General features: G+C 40.9%; 1 protein-coding gene across 5 annotated transcripts in view; it reads left to right on the forward strand.

The window, feature by feature from the left end:
* SLC25A13 (solute carrier family 25 member 13) overlaps positions 1–15,779 on the forward strand; it is a 132,280-nt gene that overhangs the window by 33,643 nt on the left and 82,858 nt on the right. For 3 of the 5 annotated variants that reach the window (XM_037890627.2, XM_037890626.2, XM_037890628.1), the window contains 3 exons: positions 213–266; positions 8,987–9,129; positions 15,219–15,334. In XM_037890627.2, the coding sequence (XP_037746555.1) occupies positions 213–266; positions 8,987–9,129; positions 15,219–15,334 (313 nt within the window). Of the gene's footprint in view, positions 1–212; positions 267–8,986; positions 9,130–10,327; positions 10,407–15,218; positions 15,335–15,779 lie in introns of those variants that run through there. The other 2 variants (XM_037890629.2, XM_037890630.2) reach the window with 2 other exon arrangements.

The following is a 15,779-nucleotide window of genomic DNA, read 5'->3' on the forward strand; positions in this document are numbered from 1 at the left end:
AATGCATAGGAGAAACATTTACAGCAAAAGTGTTGAATAACTTAGAGTAATGTTAAGTGAGTAAGCATGACCAGCTAAATCAATTGCTGATTTACCGAAGACAAACATTTATTTTCATCATTAATTCTATTGTTTGAATTTTTCCTTTTAAATGACATTTTTACATCTTTTGTATAAAATATGCATACTAATGTAAATGTATTTACTTGTAGGTGGCTCTAACCAAGAGAGCTGATCCAACTGAGTTGAAAACAATATTTTTGAAGGTATGTATAAAGTAAATATTTTTACTCTTTCAGACTAAAATTTTCATATCTTTTGATCCTTTATTGTAGCATTCAACTCTTGATAGTTTTTTCAACCATTAATCATTCACCGTATTATTACCATGTTAGACTTAAATACAACTATCAAAATTGAACAATGCTCACCAAGAAGTCAAATACATTCTTGAGTGATTATTGTATTGGCTCAGGAAAATATTAATATCTTGGAAAGAAAGTGTTCAGAAAAAGGGAAGGGAGTTTCAGTACTGTTCCTACACAGGGTAAAAATGTTGGTGAAGACATGTTGCTGTTAGACCACTGGGTAAGCGGTCTTCTACCCTCTGTGTTGTTGCACTTGTGCATCTTCTTCCCTAGAGGTGCAGGCAGGATCAGCATATGTAGTGATTGCAATACTTGTCAGTTTCATGTTGTTTTTGCTTCCCCTGCTGGGCTGCCATGGATATATTTGCAGGAGCAGTGGAGGCCATAAGGCATTATCTTCTTCCCCCCAAAATTTCAGAAATGGCACTTGGAATCTTAGAAAAAACCTTTTTTTTTTTTTTTTTTTTTCACCCTTAAGCAATGAGATTTAACTAAAAATGGATGTTTCCTGGTTTTTGATCTCAAAATGAACAGCATTTTGTTCTGGTATATCTGCATACCCCCCACTTCCGGCTTAGGACTTTATTTGCAGATGTCTTACTAAGGATCACATTTGCAAGGAGGCTTCATTGTGCTTCTGCTTTCACGTGCCTACACTTCTGAAGCATCATCGCTTTAACGTATATCGGTGATGGTGCTTAAAAGTGTGCAAATGCAGTAGAACCTCAAAGATACGAACACCAGAGTTATGGACTGAGTGGTCAACCGGACACCATGTGAAACCAGAAGCAACCATCAGGCAGCAGCAGAGAAGGAAAAAAAAAAGAAAAGCAAATACTGTACTGTGCCTGTATTGAATCTTAAAGGTAGGTGCATCTTGGCTGCCTGTCCCCACCCCTACCCTCACACACGGGACACCCACTTACAGCTAGGAAGTGAAGATGCTCGGATTCACAAGCAAAGCTGTGAGCCCCCGCTGGCTGGTGGAGCAGGAGCAGCACAGGGATCTGTGCTGCTTTCCTGTAAGCCGTGGTTGCTGTTTTCACCTCCCCTCTCCCGGCTGGGGGTGGGTGGGCGGGTGGGCACTGTTTTTCCCCACCCACCCACCCCGGCCCAGAGCAGGGGACAAGCTTCCCTGGGCTAGTGAAAGAAACTGCCTCTGGAACCTGACCCGGAGTGTGAACTGCTGGAGATAGAGGCCTGTCTTTTAGAATTTGGCTCTGTCTAAGCCTAATTTAAAAGTAGAGAGCAAAATAGTTCTGTTATGAGAAGTTCTATCAGCTGATCCAAAGTGACTACCAGAACATAACAAGGTTGTTGTAAAGCTTGGAAAACTGATCACAACATTGTGGTGCAACAGAATTTATGCAATACCTCTGATTGCTTCATAGTAAAAAGGTTTCGGAGTAGCAGCCATGTTAGTCTGTATCTGCAAAAAGAAAAGGAGAACTTGTGGCACCTTAGAGACTAACCAATTTATTTGAGCATAAGCTTTCGTGAGCTACAGCTCACTTCATCGGATGCATTCAGTGGAAAATACAGTGGGGAAATTTATATACATAGAGAACATGAAATAATGGGTGTTATCATACACACTGTAACAAGAGTGATCATTTAAGGTGAGCTGGAGAGCTGGGGGAGGGGAGGGAACCTTTTGTAGTGATAATCAAGGTGGGCCATTTCCAGCAGTTGACAAGAACGTCTGAGGAACAGTGTGGGGAGGGGGTGAATAAATATGGGGAAATAGTTTTACTTTGTGTAATGACCCGTCCACCCAAGTACTCATCTAGCCTGAAACTGCCATAGCTGGGAAACCATGGAAGCTCTGATTCTCCCCGATGTTGCTTCCTATTTCAAGGGAGAAGGAATCTCCTTCAGTTGTGGCCCAAATTTTTTTCCCCTTACATGGCTACCTGAGACCATCCCTCTCTTAGCGGTGAACAAAACTCTTCCAGCCCCTATTATAATATATGGTGATACAGACCAGTAATCAAGCAGTTTGCAAACACCTAAAAGATAATAAGGTGATTAACAGTCACTATGGACTGTCAAGAACAAATCATGTCAAACCAACCTAATAGCTTTCTTTGACAGGGTAACAAGCCTTGTGGATGGGGGGAAGTGGTAGATGTGGCATATCTTGCAGTGTCCGAGGCCTTACTGAAGTCAACAGAATTTATGGAACACCTCTGATTGCTTCATAATAAAAAGGTTTCGGAGTAGCAGCCATGTTAGTCTGTATCTGTAAAAAGGAAAGGAGTACTTGTGGCACCTTAGAGACTAACAAATTTATTTGAGCATAAGCTTTCGTGAGCTACAGCTCACTTCATCCGACGTTGCATCCGATGAAGTGAGCTGTAGCTCACGAAAGCTTATGCTCAAATAAATTGGTTAGTCTCTAAGGTTCCACAAGTACTCCTTTTCTTTTTAAAGTAAAGAGGGGATCTGAAAAAGGAGATTGTGAAATATATTGCTACCTTTTCCTTTAGTTTCTGATCCAGGAAAGCACTTAAGCATGAGACTAGTCTCACTGATTTCACTCTGACTTCTCATATGCTTTAAGTTAAGTCTGTGCTGAAGTGTTTTGCTGGATTGTAGTCTTAGGCTGCGATCACCACAATAAGTTTTTTACAGTAAATGCCCTAAGGCAGGGGCAGGCAAACTTTTTGGCCTGAAGGCCACATCGGGTTTCGGAAATTGGATGGAGGGCCTGTTAGGGGAGGCTGTGCCTCCCCAAACATCCAGGCATGGCTCGGCCCCTGCCCCCTATCCAACCCCTCCCTGCTTCTCGCCCCCTGACTGCCCCCAGCCACCCATGCTCCATCCACCCCCTGACTGCCCCCAGACCCCCGGCCCCATCCAACCTCCCCTCTCCTTCCTGACTGCCCCCGGGACCCCTGCCCCATCCAACCACCCCTTCTCCCTGACCGCGCACGGACCCACCACCCCTAACTGCCCCCTGCCGCCCCATCCAACCCCCGTCTCCTTCCTGACTGGCCCCCCTCCCCCGGACTCCTGCCGCATCCAACCACCCCTTCTCCCTGTCTCCGATTGCCCCTGCAACTCCCGCCCCTGAGTGCCCCCGCCGCGGCATCCAACCCTTCCTGACTGCCCCCCCCCGATCCCCTGCCCCCATTCAGCCCCCCTGTTCCCCGACCCTATCGACACCCCCGGCCCCTGACCACCCCCCGAACTCCCCTGCCCTCTATCCACTCTCCCTCCCCCCCCCCCCGCGCTGCCTGGAGCACCGGTGGCTGGTGGCGCAGCTGCACCAGGACAGGGAGTCGCGCAGCACAGAGCACCGGGTCAGGCCGGGCTCTGCAGCTGCGGTGCCCTAGGAGCTCGCAGCCCAGAGCATTGTGCCGACGGTGCAGTGAGCTGAGGCTGCGGGGGAGGGGGAACAGCAGAGGAGGGGCCAGGGGTGAGCCTCCTGGGCCAGGGGTGAGCCTCCTGGGCCAGGAGCTCAGGGACCGGGCAGGACAGTCCTGCGGGCTGTAGTTTGCCCACTTCTGCCCTAAGGGTTTAATGGTGCAGTGAATATAGCAGTGTATAGCTAGTGCTCCCCAATGGAGAAAAGTAGAAATGTGTAACAAGCAGGAGGATATGGATGTGTAGGAAAGTTTCCCTTCAGATCAATTTAGATGGTCAGAGTGGGGGAGGTGGTACAATGGGGTGACTTCTTGAATCTTACCTTCTTTTGCAAAGGTGTTGAAAGATAAAGATCTAATACCATACTAAATTCTACCCAACTTCATGAGCTCGTTGTAGACTCTTGTGAATTATAACTGCGGGGAAAATGGGGGGATATAGTTGCCCATCTGTGTACTTATGCACCTGAAGCTAGACATTCAGTTATGAAAACTGAGTCATAAAAGACTGTCTCAGAACTGGTATCTGTCAGGAGAACTGGCCTTATGGGAGGTGTTCTTGTGCTCCTTTGAGGAGCAAGAACAAATAGAGGAGCCAGGCCAGAAGGATTTCAATGACTTTTATTGCAAGAGTTACTCCTGGGGGCATTCTGCGCCAAAAAATTAAATATTCTGCGCACAATATTTTAAAATTCTGCAAATTTTATTTGTCAAAATAACACTACATAATCACACCAGTTTCAGTTATTTTGAAATAAATTATGACAGTATAAATACTGTCAACAAGTATGTCTATAACAATACACACACACACACACACACACACAAACATTGTCCCAGGAGTAGAGAGTTAAAGAAACCCCTATGACAACCCAGTTCCTGTTTCTCTGCCCCTCCACCCCCAGAGCCCAGCCAGGGAGCCAGACTCCCACAGCCCAGTTACCTGCACTCCCCCGACCACGCAGAGCCCAGAGGAAGAAATAGCCTGACGCTCAGTTCCAGGCTTGCATGGAGTTTCCTGTGCAGCACTCTCTCCTTCTCTCAGGGCATGCTGGGAACTGCAGCTGCCAGGCTCCCTCCCTCTCCCCTCAGTGTCTTCTATGTGCAAGTTGGGTTCTGCTGAGTCCAGTGGCCCCTAGTGGCAGCTAGCAGCACTGCAGGCCTTTTATGTGTGGGAAAGGAAATTTTGCACGCACAATGTTAATTTCTGCAAAGTTCTGCATTGTGCAGTGGTGCAGAATTCCCTCAAGAGTAAAGAGTGGGTAGAAGAAGTGTGGTCCACAGAGAGAAGACTCTCCCTTTTTGGAAAATATTATACTGTTTTTCTCAAACAGTGAAATTCTTCTAGGGCATGTACACAAGCATTCTTCCTAACTCTGCCTCTGAAGATTAACTTCATCATGTTGGTTGCCTTCAGCTGCTCGAGGCCAAGAATCTGAGGAGCCACAGACAAGCATGCTAAGCACAATAGCAAATTGTCTCACCTCCTCCCACCTTTCTACTCCTCACCTGCACCTTCCTCTATTAGACTGGAAAGTAAAGTAGATAGTTCAGTGGTCTCAGGAGTGAAAAATGATCTGAATATTTTGCTCACTGTAATGCAGAAAGTGCTACACCAGTCCTGAGATGGGAGAGAGTGGGTGCATCACACTGTTATACTATATTAAGGACAAGTTATGGCCACAAATGTTAATTAAGCTGCCTCATGTGAATGTAATTGGTGGGGCCAATCCAGTTGTCTCTCAAGGTGGATGGATCTGTATTTATGAATATAATTTAACAGCAATTTTTCCCTATTGCACTTGAGTTAAAAAAAATCTTTGCCAAAATAACATACTATAATATTACATATAATGTAGAAATAAATATAGCTATCAAATTAAATGCTTCACATAACCCAATCTAAATCCTTAGTTGCTTATAATCCATTTTGCCATTTTTAATTAAAAAAACAAACAAACAAAGGTCCCAGTAAAATGTTTGTAAACCATTCCTAAAAATGTGGCTGAACTGGTTAATACTTTACAATCTGAAATGTATGGAAGTAAGTAACCGAAAAGCTATTAAGTACTATTGTATTAGATCAAATTCTCTGTGGGTATAATTGCCAAAGTGGAGAAAAGAGATGATTGTGAAGGACCATGTTTTTTACATGCCTCTGTTCCAAAACCCAATAGAACTGATGTTTTTTCTTTTGTTATGATAATTTCCAAGAGTAACTCTACTTTTTGTAGCTGTTCTACCATAACCCCTAAGAGATTAGACTTTAGTCAAAAATGAGCAAGTTGACATTTTTCAAGGTCATTTTCTATATGTAGTGCAGAATACGTGATTGGATTTCAAATATGCGAGTAAATCACAGTGACAAGAAACGGGGACACTGAAACCCTGTGCTGCTTTCTGTTATTGAGTGTCCTAGCAGGGGGTCAGCCTGGAAGAAAAAATGAAATATAGAAGCATAGACTGGCTGATTTATTTGATTTGTTTCTCAATAACAGTTGTGTTAAAAGTTTTTGAGTCTGGGATCCTTAAAGATTGTTTTCTTGCAAGAGATTACATTGAAATAAATGGATCTGCTAGTTTTTATACAATTGGAAATTCCTCCCAGCATCTCGGCTAGTGAGCTTGCTTTAAAAATAAGTATCTATTGCAATATAAATCCCATAATGTCAACCAGCATATGTGCGCCAATGTAAGTAAATTAGTCTGTTTTTCGTATGATTTTTGCCAATGCAGAACACTTACCTTGAGGACATTACTGTACTTGTATAGAATTGGAAAAAAATCCACATATTGCTAACTCTCAGAAGGATGCCAAAGTGGAGATAGCTAGAGTAAACCTAACAGTACTCAGCAGGCATCAGTGGGGCTCTGTGAACTGAGAACTGGTGGTTTCCTTTCCCTGTAAGAGGAACGGCAATGTAAAACAAAATGCATGTCTTTGAAGTATGCCACAAAATAGCAATAGACACCTAATTTATTTTATTACTTCAGTGTGGGGAATGCGCTTTGGGGAGTTCTAGCAATGTTTTATCATCCCACAAAAAAAAAAGCAATTAGCAAGTTTCTTTCCTGTTCAGCACGTTTGTTTTCCTGATATAGATCTGTTTTCCTTGAAGCAAACATATGGTGTCATAAATACTGCCTAGATTTTTCCTTTACCATTGTGTTAAACTTATTTTCCCCCTAAAACTTTTTATAGCTGATTTGAGGAATAAGGCCATATTTACCTTTTTATACATGTTGCATAGTGGCACAAAATTACCTAGATCGGGGGCATGAACGTATTTGGGGAAGGGTAGGGGACACAGTGGTGAAAAGGAGAGGAAATCTTGTAGCTGAAATATTATTTTTAATGTCAAAGTACTTGGACCCCATTGCTTGGGATCTCCTGAGGCTCGTCTGTTTGGTGATAACTAGTGCTGTTGCACAGGTGGTGTGCCGCATGTTAACAGAAACATAAAGAAGGGGATAAAGTCCTTGGTGTCTCTTCCTCGGCTGCTGTTTGGGAGCTCTGGGTCTCCTGTTTTTAAATGCATGAGATCTCCACTTCTGTGTTCTTGAGTTCTTTTTATATATATTTTTTTCTTTTGGAGACTCTCTATGCTTAGTTCAGCATTGCACAGGGAAAGGAAATATACTCTTGTCAAACCTACACAGGAAGATAATAAATACAGTAATGCCAGGTGACTTTTTGTGGGGGGTGGGGGAGGTAGGCCAATACAATTAGGGCATGTTTATTATTGCTTTTCTTGTTCTTTTCCTTTCGTCACAGGCATTTTGGTTTTGTGGGGCTGTGTGCGGTGGGGGAGGGAAGGGTTTGTTATTCTGGAACAAAATAATTTATTCCAGAATAGTGTCCTCACAGAGGTGTTATACGGGAATAGCTAAATTATACTGGAATAGCTATGCTGGTCAATTTCTCTCTGTAGGCAAAGCCTAAGATATAACGCCGCATAAATAGATGTGGAAAAATCAGGCCCTTACTAATTTCTATCCTCTTATTTATATTTCCAATCTTTCTGCATAAATCCTATTTAAGTATTCCTGCTGTTGATTCAGTATTCTCCAGGACAGTAATTATTTCATTAATACTTACAACTTTTACATGAATAAACCATGAAAGAGTTTTTAAAAACAAAATCTTAAATCTTAAATAAGAGAACAATGTTCCTTATGCTAGTAAAATGACTCACTGAAAAAAGAAGAATATTCACAGTACAGTATCTGACTAAACTCAGACTAATTAGGGATATGCTTTTATGACAAGGATCAGGCTAAAGACTTTTTGTCATGTTCTGTTACACACAGGGGAGGATTTATCTGTGGAAGATGGCTGAAAGGAAGCACCATAGGGTGCAGGCTTTCCCTGAGTATGACTGACTGGTTGCTTTTCTTTCCATTTGTCGGCAAATGCTCTTTGGGGACAGAGTTGTTTTAGTACGCTCAGTAGTCCAAAGTTTATATGCCAAAATGGTGAGATATTAGTAACTAATGAATATTTCTGTGCCTGGGAAGGTGGAAATGAAATAATGATCTAAGATTTATGCATACCCTTGGAGACTGTCCAAGGTCAGGTTGGGTTTTTTTTTGTACATACTGATCATTTGCATGTTTTTAAACCTTGTTTTGTACCTGTAGTACACTCTTAATGTACTTTGTAGCTTTTGCAAATTAAGGAATAAAATAAAAAATAAACAAGAGCCATTTGCATCTCCTTGGGCCTAGAATACCATATACTATCTCGCTGTTGGGCAGAACACTTAAGCCTTGGTTCAGGAAATCATCCTTAATTAGGAAGATCATTAAAGCACATTCTTAAGTCCAATGGAAGTCATTCTAAACATATGCGTGATAAGTGTCTTCCTGAATCAAGACCTTATTGCAGAATTATATGCTATTTTTAAGCTAAATGTATAAGAATTGCTAATATTGTTAGTATTACTGGGTTTTTTATATCTTTTGACTTGAACCCTGCTTATTATGCTTTTGATTAATGTATTCCTGTCTGTGTTACTCTCTTCTATCTTCCCTACCCCCTTCAATTGTTTGTTTCATTTACTTGTTACATCTTGTTTTAATGTAGATTGTAAACTCTTCTGGGCAGGAATTGTCTGTTAGTATGTGTATGTGGAACACAGTGGCCCTGATCCTTAACATGAGCCAATGGATGCTGCTGAAATGCCAGAAAATATCAATTTAGAGAAGAATTCATCTGAGACAAATATTTTCTTTTTTTTTGTTTTACAGTATGCAAGTGTTGAAAAAAATGGAGAATTTTTCATGTCTCCTAATGACTTTATCACGCGGTACCTGGGAATAGTAGGAGCTGGGGTGCCCAATCCAAACACTGTGCAGCTCCTGGGAGGTGTGGTGGATCAGACTAAGGATGGGTATGTCTTGTGTTTTTCATTCTAATTTAATGAGTTTAGAAAGTATATAAACTGTTCTTTTAAGAGAATCTTATCTCACCACTGTTCATTCATCTGTATTGAATAGCACTTTGAGAAACTGCTCATGTACCTGACCTAAAACTCCCAATTCAAAGAGACAGGCAAGCCTTCAATATCCACGACAGTGTAACAAGCAGAGAGCACTTTGAAAAATTTATCTAGAATGTATCAGCCCAAGCAATAAGCCTACAGCTGGAGTGAAAAACACTGTCTGAATCTCTGCAGTTAAAAGACTCAAACAGTTATACTCTATTATGCACTGTACATAATTGTCATATTGCTAATCACCTTTATATTTACTAAATTATTTTTTTAAATTTAATAAACCTCTCTTGCTCTTGTCACTCCTTTCTTTCCCTTTCCCTTTTTCTTCTTTTTTAGATCATGGTGACCAAATAAAATAAGGTGTGGGGGGGAAGGATGGGGGTGGGGGAGAGAGAGAAGGTCTGACCAAAGCAAGAGACACCTTTGCTGTTTCCTTACATGGTTCTGAATAATACTAGTGAAAACTTACAAAGCTCTGATCTGGTTTTGCTGTTGCTGAGCAGATCTCTTGAGCAGCAATCAAGGGTTTGGAGCAGTCTGTTGGCAGACTTGGGAAGACAGCATTTATGCAGCTTACACGAGTCACATTGAGAAGGTTGACTTGGCCAACAATCAAGGTTATCCCTCCCCCCTTTTTTGTTTTGTAATGCAATCATAGGTTCTGCTGTTGATACTTGCCCAGGCAAGCTGCTGCCTCACCCTAGGTGAATAGATTTTTCAAACTCTGCCTTACACTGTCTTTAGAAGAACTTAACGTCCTTAAGTCCATAGTTGTGGGTTTAAAAAAATGAAGAACGATGTATGTAGTAGGGAGTAAAATATAAAAATGAAGCATGAATAGAAAATGCATACTCTTTCCAGCATGAGCACGTACAGCCAAGTGCTTTCATGTTCATTTTTGTGCCCTTTCTCCCGCCCGACTTAACCTCGCAAACCTCCTGTGGTTAGGCACTATGGACCTTGCAGATAAGTTAACGTGATGATTGCTATCTCTGGGAAGGAATTCTTTAAAAGGTTACATAACTATAATGTGGTGAGGATGGCTTTAAATGGATTATAACTGGAAATGATAAACCCTTTCCAGGCTTCCACCACTCTTCTCTTCGTTTGGTGTTTTAAGGCTGCTTTTTCTACATTGTGGATCTTCAAAGCCATTTTGTAACAGGAAGATTGTGAGTATAATACGTAACTTTATCCTACCTTAGTGGAGGCTGGTGCCACAGATAGCAAAATTACAGCTGTAGCCTCTGTTAAATCATCACCAAATTGGGATTTCATGACCCTATGTGTTATTGCCTTTTCGCTACTGGAGTTTTGCATTAATTTTAGTGTAGGTATTTGTGCTTGTGTTTCAATGGCTACTAATCTAGAGTGGATGGTGCTTCTCTCTGCATCCATTAGCAACAGCCAGTCACTGAGGATTTTCATGCCCTTAGTGTCTTTGGAGAATCTCTTGAATTTTCTAGTCTTAGTTGTTATATCACTCTATGAAAGAATGAAGGAGGTTCAGAAAGTGAAAAGGATTTGGTACGTCCCTGTAGCACCCTGTCACAGGATTGTTCTGCCACATGTACCCAGGCATTCGTGCATCATTCTGATGATGATTGAAGTTCTCCGTGATCTCCAACCTGAAACAATCATGTTTTACTTGGCTCACTCTTGCTTTTGGTTCCTGTAGTTAAATTCTCTAGTACTGGCAACAGGTGGTCTCCTCTTCTGAAATTCACTCCATCCTGGCATTCTTTCAAAGCCCAGATCTGCAAGCTTTGGGGAAAAATGCAAGGCTGCTCTTGCTAGCTCAGGCTTTTGGGTGGCTGATGAATGTTCATAGATTCTAAGTCCAGAATGGACCATCGATCATCTCATCTGACCTCCTGTATAACACAGGCCATCTACAGGGAATGTACCTTGCAGGAAGAATTGTGAATTAATGTTAGTGGTATTTTTTAATTGCTGTGAAATATGCAAGTGCAGAGGTGGTGGGTGCTCACCTAAATGTGTTCTAGAGATACTGTGGCAGCCATTCCATTGCCTCCAGGCCTCACTCCAGTCTTAAAGACCATCTGGCCCTCAGGATGGCCAAGTGCAGTCACTCTTACTGAGAGAAGCTTCAGTACTACCACGGTGGATGCTCAGACAGACAGACAAGGAGGACCATGAAGCAGCTCCTGACTCAGCAGCAGAAACATCTTGGTTGCTAAGGACTTTTTACCTCAGAGTTGGGGAGGCTCTTAGTGTGCTCCTCCCCCCGCAACCCTGAGATCTGGGCACAGAGTTTCACACTGTTTTTTTCCCCTTTTGTGCAGATGGGGAGGCTCAGGTAACTCTTTGGTACTGTCCCTTCAACTCTGGATCCTGTGGCATGTGCTTTGCATCGTGGAGACTGGGTGGACTGGACAGAAGAAATAGGGTTCTGGGGGATGCATGTTGTCCCCTGCTTCCCCCAGAATTTAATTGGAAAAGAGAGTGCAGGCTAAGACTGTCTTTTACATGGATCTCCCCAGTTGCAACATGGACAGACTTCTCTTGTTGTGGAGCTGCCCTGCTAGGAATAAAGGAGTTGAGGGTTACCACAGATGCTGCCGCTAGTGCGGCAAAGATCCATGGTTTCAACAAAGACAGCCCTGGCCTATTGTGGATCCCCCCTTTTTCATGGGGAGAAAGTCATGTCCTCACATCAGGACAATGTGTCTATGCAAGGGGATCCTGTGAAAGAGTTCTTCCAACTAATCCCTCCTCTTCTTAATTATAAAATAATTGGACTTGCTTAGATTGGATTACAAATATCTTCCAACAATACCTTGGTATATACCAAGGGATGTCATTGACGCAGCAGTCCAGGAGTTACTCATTCTGCCTCCTTTAACATAATGTATTTTTGTGTGCTGTTGTACTTTAAATGCCTGTCTAACAAAATAAGTATTTACTTTATATCTCAGTTATTTTGGACTGCAGTAACTAACACACTTCACTGAGAAATACTATGTGCTTTATTTTCAGAAAGGACAAACCATTCAAAAATAACACTTGGAAATGCCAGCATTTTCCATTATTTTTGGATATAAATTTATCTCTAATGCACCAATTTACACTGTACTTAGTTTACTTAGGTTAGAGCATAAAATAATAGATGTAGCTTCAATTTGTGTCTCATTATGTTATCATACTTAAATTGCTGACAGAGTAAAACATATGCATTGATTACATAGGAAACCTCTTCATCATTGCATTTGTATGTATTATTACGGTAGGTAATGGCTTTTCCCTTTCATGATTGCATGTGGACTTTTCTGATGGAAAGCATTACAGCTGCTTGGGACTCAGATTCTACAGCTATGACCACCAATATAAAAGCTTGGATAAATAGATAGGGAGGCAGTAAATAGTGTTCTTGATGAACCAAACCCAGTGGGTGGATTTGGTTTGTAACTACTGTGTATGGGTGTTAAAATTCAGGATTTCATTCTTTCCTGAATAAGTTATAAAACAGAATTGCCAATGTTAATAGGGGTAGGGTGTTTGGAGACAGATTTTAACCAGTTAAATAAGATATCTGCATGCTTGACTTATAATTTGTAACCATTTTAGTACTTTCTCTTTGCATTGTTAAAATACAGGACTATTAGGATTTTCTCTATGTGGGTTTTCATGTTATAAATGAATACCTATTTATGTAGGTAAAATAACTTAAGTAGTGTATTGAAGTTCATGTTAATATCTGCTGTTTAATGACACCTAATGATATTCAATGAAGGGTTATGCTAAACCAGAAAGAAAATGTGTTACCCAGGCAACTGGCCTTGTGCAGTATAGAGCTTTAAGCATATGGCTATGTAGTACACATTATTGCAGCATCTTTAAGCATTAAGAACCACGTGTAATTGACTGTGAAAAATTACTGCTCAGTTACTGTATTGTATGGTCATAATAGAAGTAAATGAATACGTCATTGTTGTTAGAGTAGATCTGTTGGGAATCACTAGTAGGCTAGTCTGCTTTAGGAGCAAAAATACAATAAGAAGAAAATAGCTGGTTTAATTAACATGTAAAAATTGGGTTAATTTGAATTCAGCTGGCACAGCAGATATTAATGTCTCTTCTGTAATATCTAGCTAGAACATCACATTGGTACACTTAGAGTCTTCCCATAACCATGAATAATTGTTTTTAAAAAATGTATGTAGGTTATTTTAATAATCTATCTCAGACTTATTAGGGGTTTTTATTACTTGGAAGTACTGACAGAGAATGTGTTCCAAATTAAAAAAACTCCTGCTGCATCCTTTAACGCCTGGAATCTTATTAATCCTCGTCTGGTACACAGAAAGTGTGCACGATGTGCTGTTTCCTTATGATTTGTCAGGTTCTGTAACTGCTGTATCCTTACTAGCATTGCATGCTTTATTTATATTATATATATTAACCAGTCCAACATGATGTTTGGCTGTTACCTTCACTGCCTTGTTTTGGGCTTGTTTCACTGTTTAAGGATGTAAAGTAGCTGCATTTCCATTGCTAAATTCCAGCATTGCTGCTGTAGGCTGGGGTTTTCTGTAGAATTCATGGATATTTTTCTTTCTAGTATGGGTAGTGAGTTTTCTAAACAGATCTGCTCCATCCCTGCTTGCACCATTGATGCCAGTCTCAAACCTGTTTATCTGGTTTTCTTTTACAACCATTTTAAAGTCTTTCTCATGCCTTCCTTGAGGCATGAAATGCCCTGCCTACTCTCATCTCCAAGACGCCTTTTTCTCTCATTGAAATCCCCTTTAAAGAATTGCTGCTTCTGCAGTGCCACCAAGAAGTGAGTGAACTACAATATAAGTAATGATTAAAGAAAAATCTAATATTCCTTCCTCTGGGCTTTTACTGCATTCCGTCTACTCTGTCCATCTTGCTTAGGCTGTATGCTCTTTGGGACAGGAACTATTTTCATTTTGTCTTGTTCAATATCCGGTACATTGCCAACATCTAACAAATATTAATGAAAAATAATAATTTAAGTTCTATGTATTTTGCTTAGATTGTAAACAATAAATACGAGAGTAATACACCGCTTTATTACTTTGGGTTTGAAGAATTGAACTCTTGGTTACGTTTTAAGGGTAAATATTGCCATACTGGATCAAACCAATGGATCATTTGGTCCATTATCTTTTCTCTGACAATGGGTGCTTCCGAGGAAGTTTGAAGAAACTGCATCTCCCACAGTCTCAAGAAGAAGATGTTGAGCCCCCACTTTGTCCATCAGGTACAACTCAGAGAAGTCTGAACCCACCAGACTCTTGGCAGATTATGCCAGAGGAAGAATAGGAGATTTTCATACACCTAGTTCTTGATTACTGTGTATGAATTGAGTGGAGGAAAGATGATACTTCTGCTTGCATCTCTGCACTTTGAATACACTGTAGAACTTGACTGTACTAGTGAACTTGTATAAACAGCTCTCTTGGCACTTACCTGTGGTTTGATAGGTGACCCAGGCTACTATTTGAAGAATTGTGCATTGTGTGCAATATCCAAGGGCTGCAGTAGGTGACTAGTATGTTACTAGCATACAGAGAACACATTTTGCTTAGTCCCCTTTGAGATGATTGACAGCACTGAGGTCTTAAAGGGTGAGCTTTTGAAAAGTGCCCGAGTGACTTAGTCCCATTGAAAGTTAAAGGGACTCATGCTCCTGAGTCACTTGGGTGGGATTTTCAAAAGCACCTAGTTAGTTTGGTAATGTTACACTCTGCTGTGAATTGCTAATGAAAAAGGATTTTGCGCTCTCACCAGAGTTATTTCTATCCACTGGTGTAACAGCATGTTGTCAATCCTTGTACTAATACGTTTTGCAACATGTTGCAATGAGAATATCTTGTACCATTGTTCAGTCAACACTTTAGTTGTGCTGAGCCTTGCATAGGTTGTGTTTAAATTGTAGTTACATTTTCTATGAGTAAATTGGTTTCACGCCATTTTACTTGTCTTATTTGCAGGCTTATATCCTTTCAAGAATTTGTGGCATTTGAATCAGTCCTGTGTGCTCCAGATGCATTGTTCATGGTGGCCTTTCAACTGTTTGACAAAACTGGCGAAGGAGAAGTTACTTTTGGTAAGACTTATTATTTTCGAGCTTTGAAATATACAAAGTTAAAGAGACATGGTCAACTTAAAAATCAGACTTTTGCCTGAAAATATTTTATCTATCATTATATGAAACAACTAGGGTGTTTATAACTGAAAGCTATTTGAACAAAATAATTTGTTGGGTTTTTTTTTTCAGTTTACTTTGTGCACTTGTCTTCACTTTGTGTACAGTCCTTTTCACTGTTTCCTCTGTAGAGTCAGTCACTTTCTTCCTTTGCTTGTGTGGGTCTTTCACATAGCACGGTGAAGGTGGGGTGCACAATTATTGTAAAACCACACCCCCAAAAAAACAACCAACCCCCAACTGCAGGAGGACTTGAGGAGATCCATGGCTCAAAGTTAATTTGAATAGTTTTTTTGTTTAAATTGGCTAGATTTCAAGTTGGTTTCCTTTGTTTTAATTTTTCAAA

This window comes from Chelonia mydas, chromosome 2 (assembly GCF_015237465.2).
Source record: "Chelonia mydas isolate rCheMyd1 chromosome 2, rCheMyd1.pri.v2, whole genome shotgun sequence".
Classification (NCBI taxonomy): Eukaryota; Metazoa; Chordata; order Testudines; family Cheloniidae; genus Chelonia; species Chelonia mydas.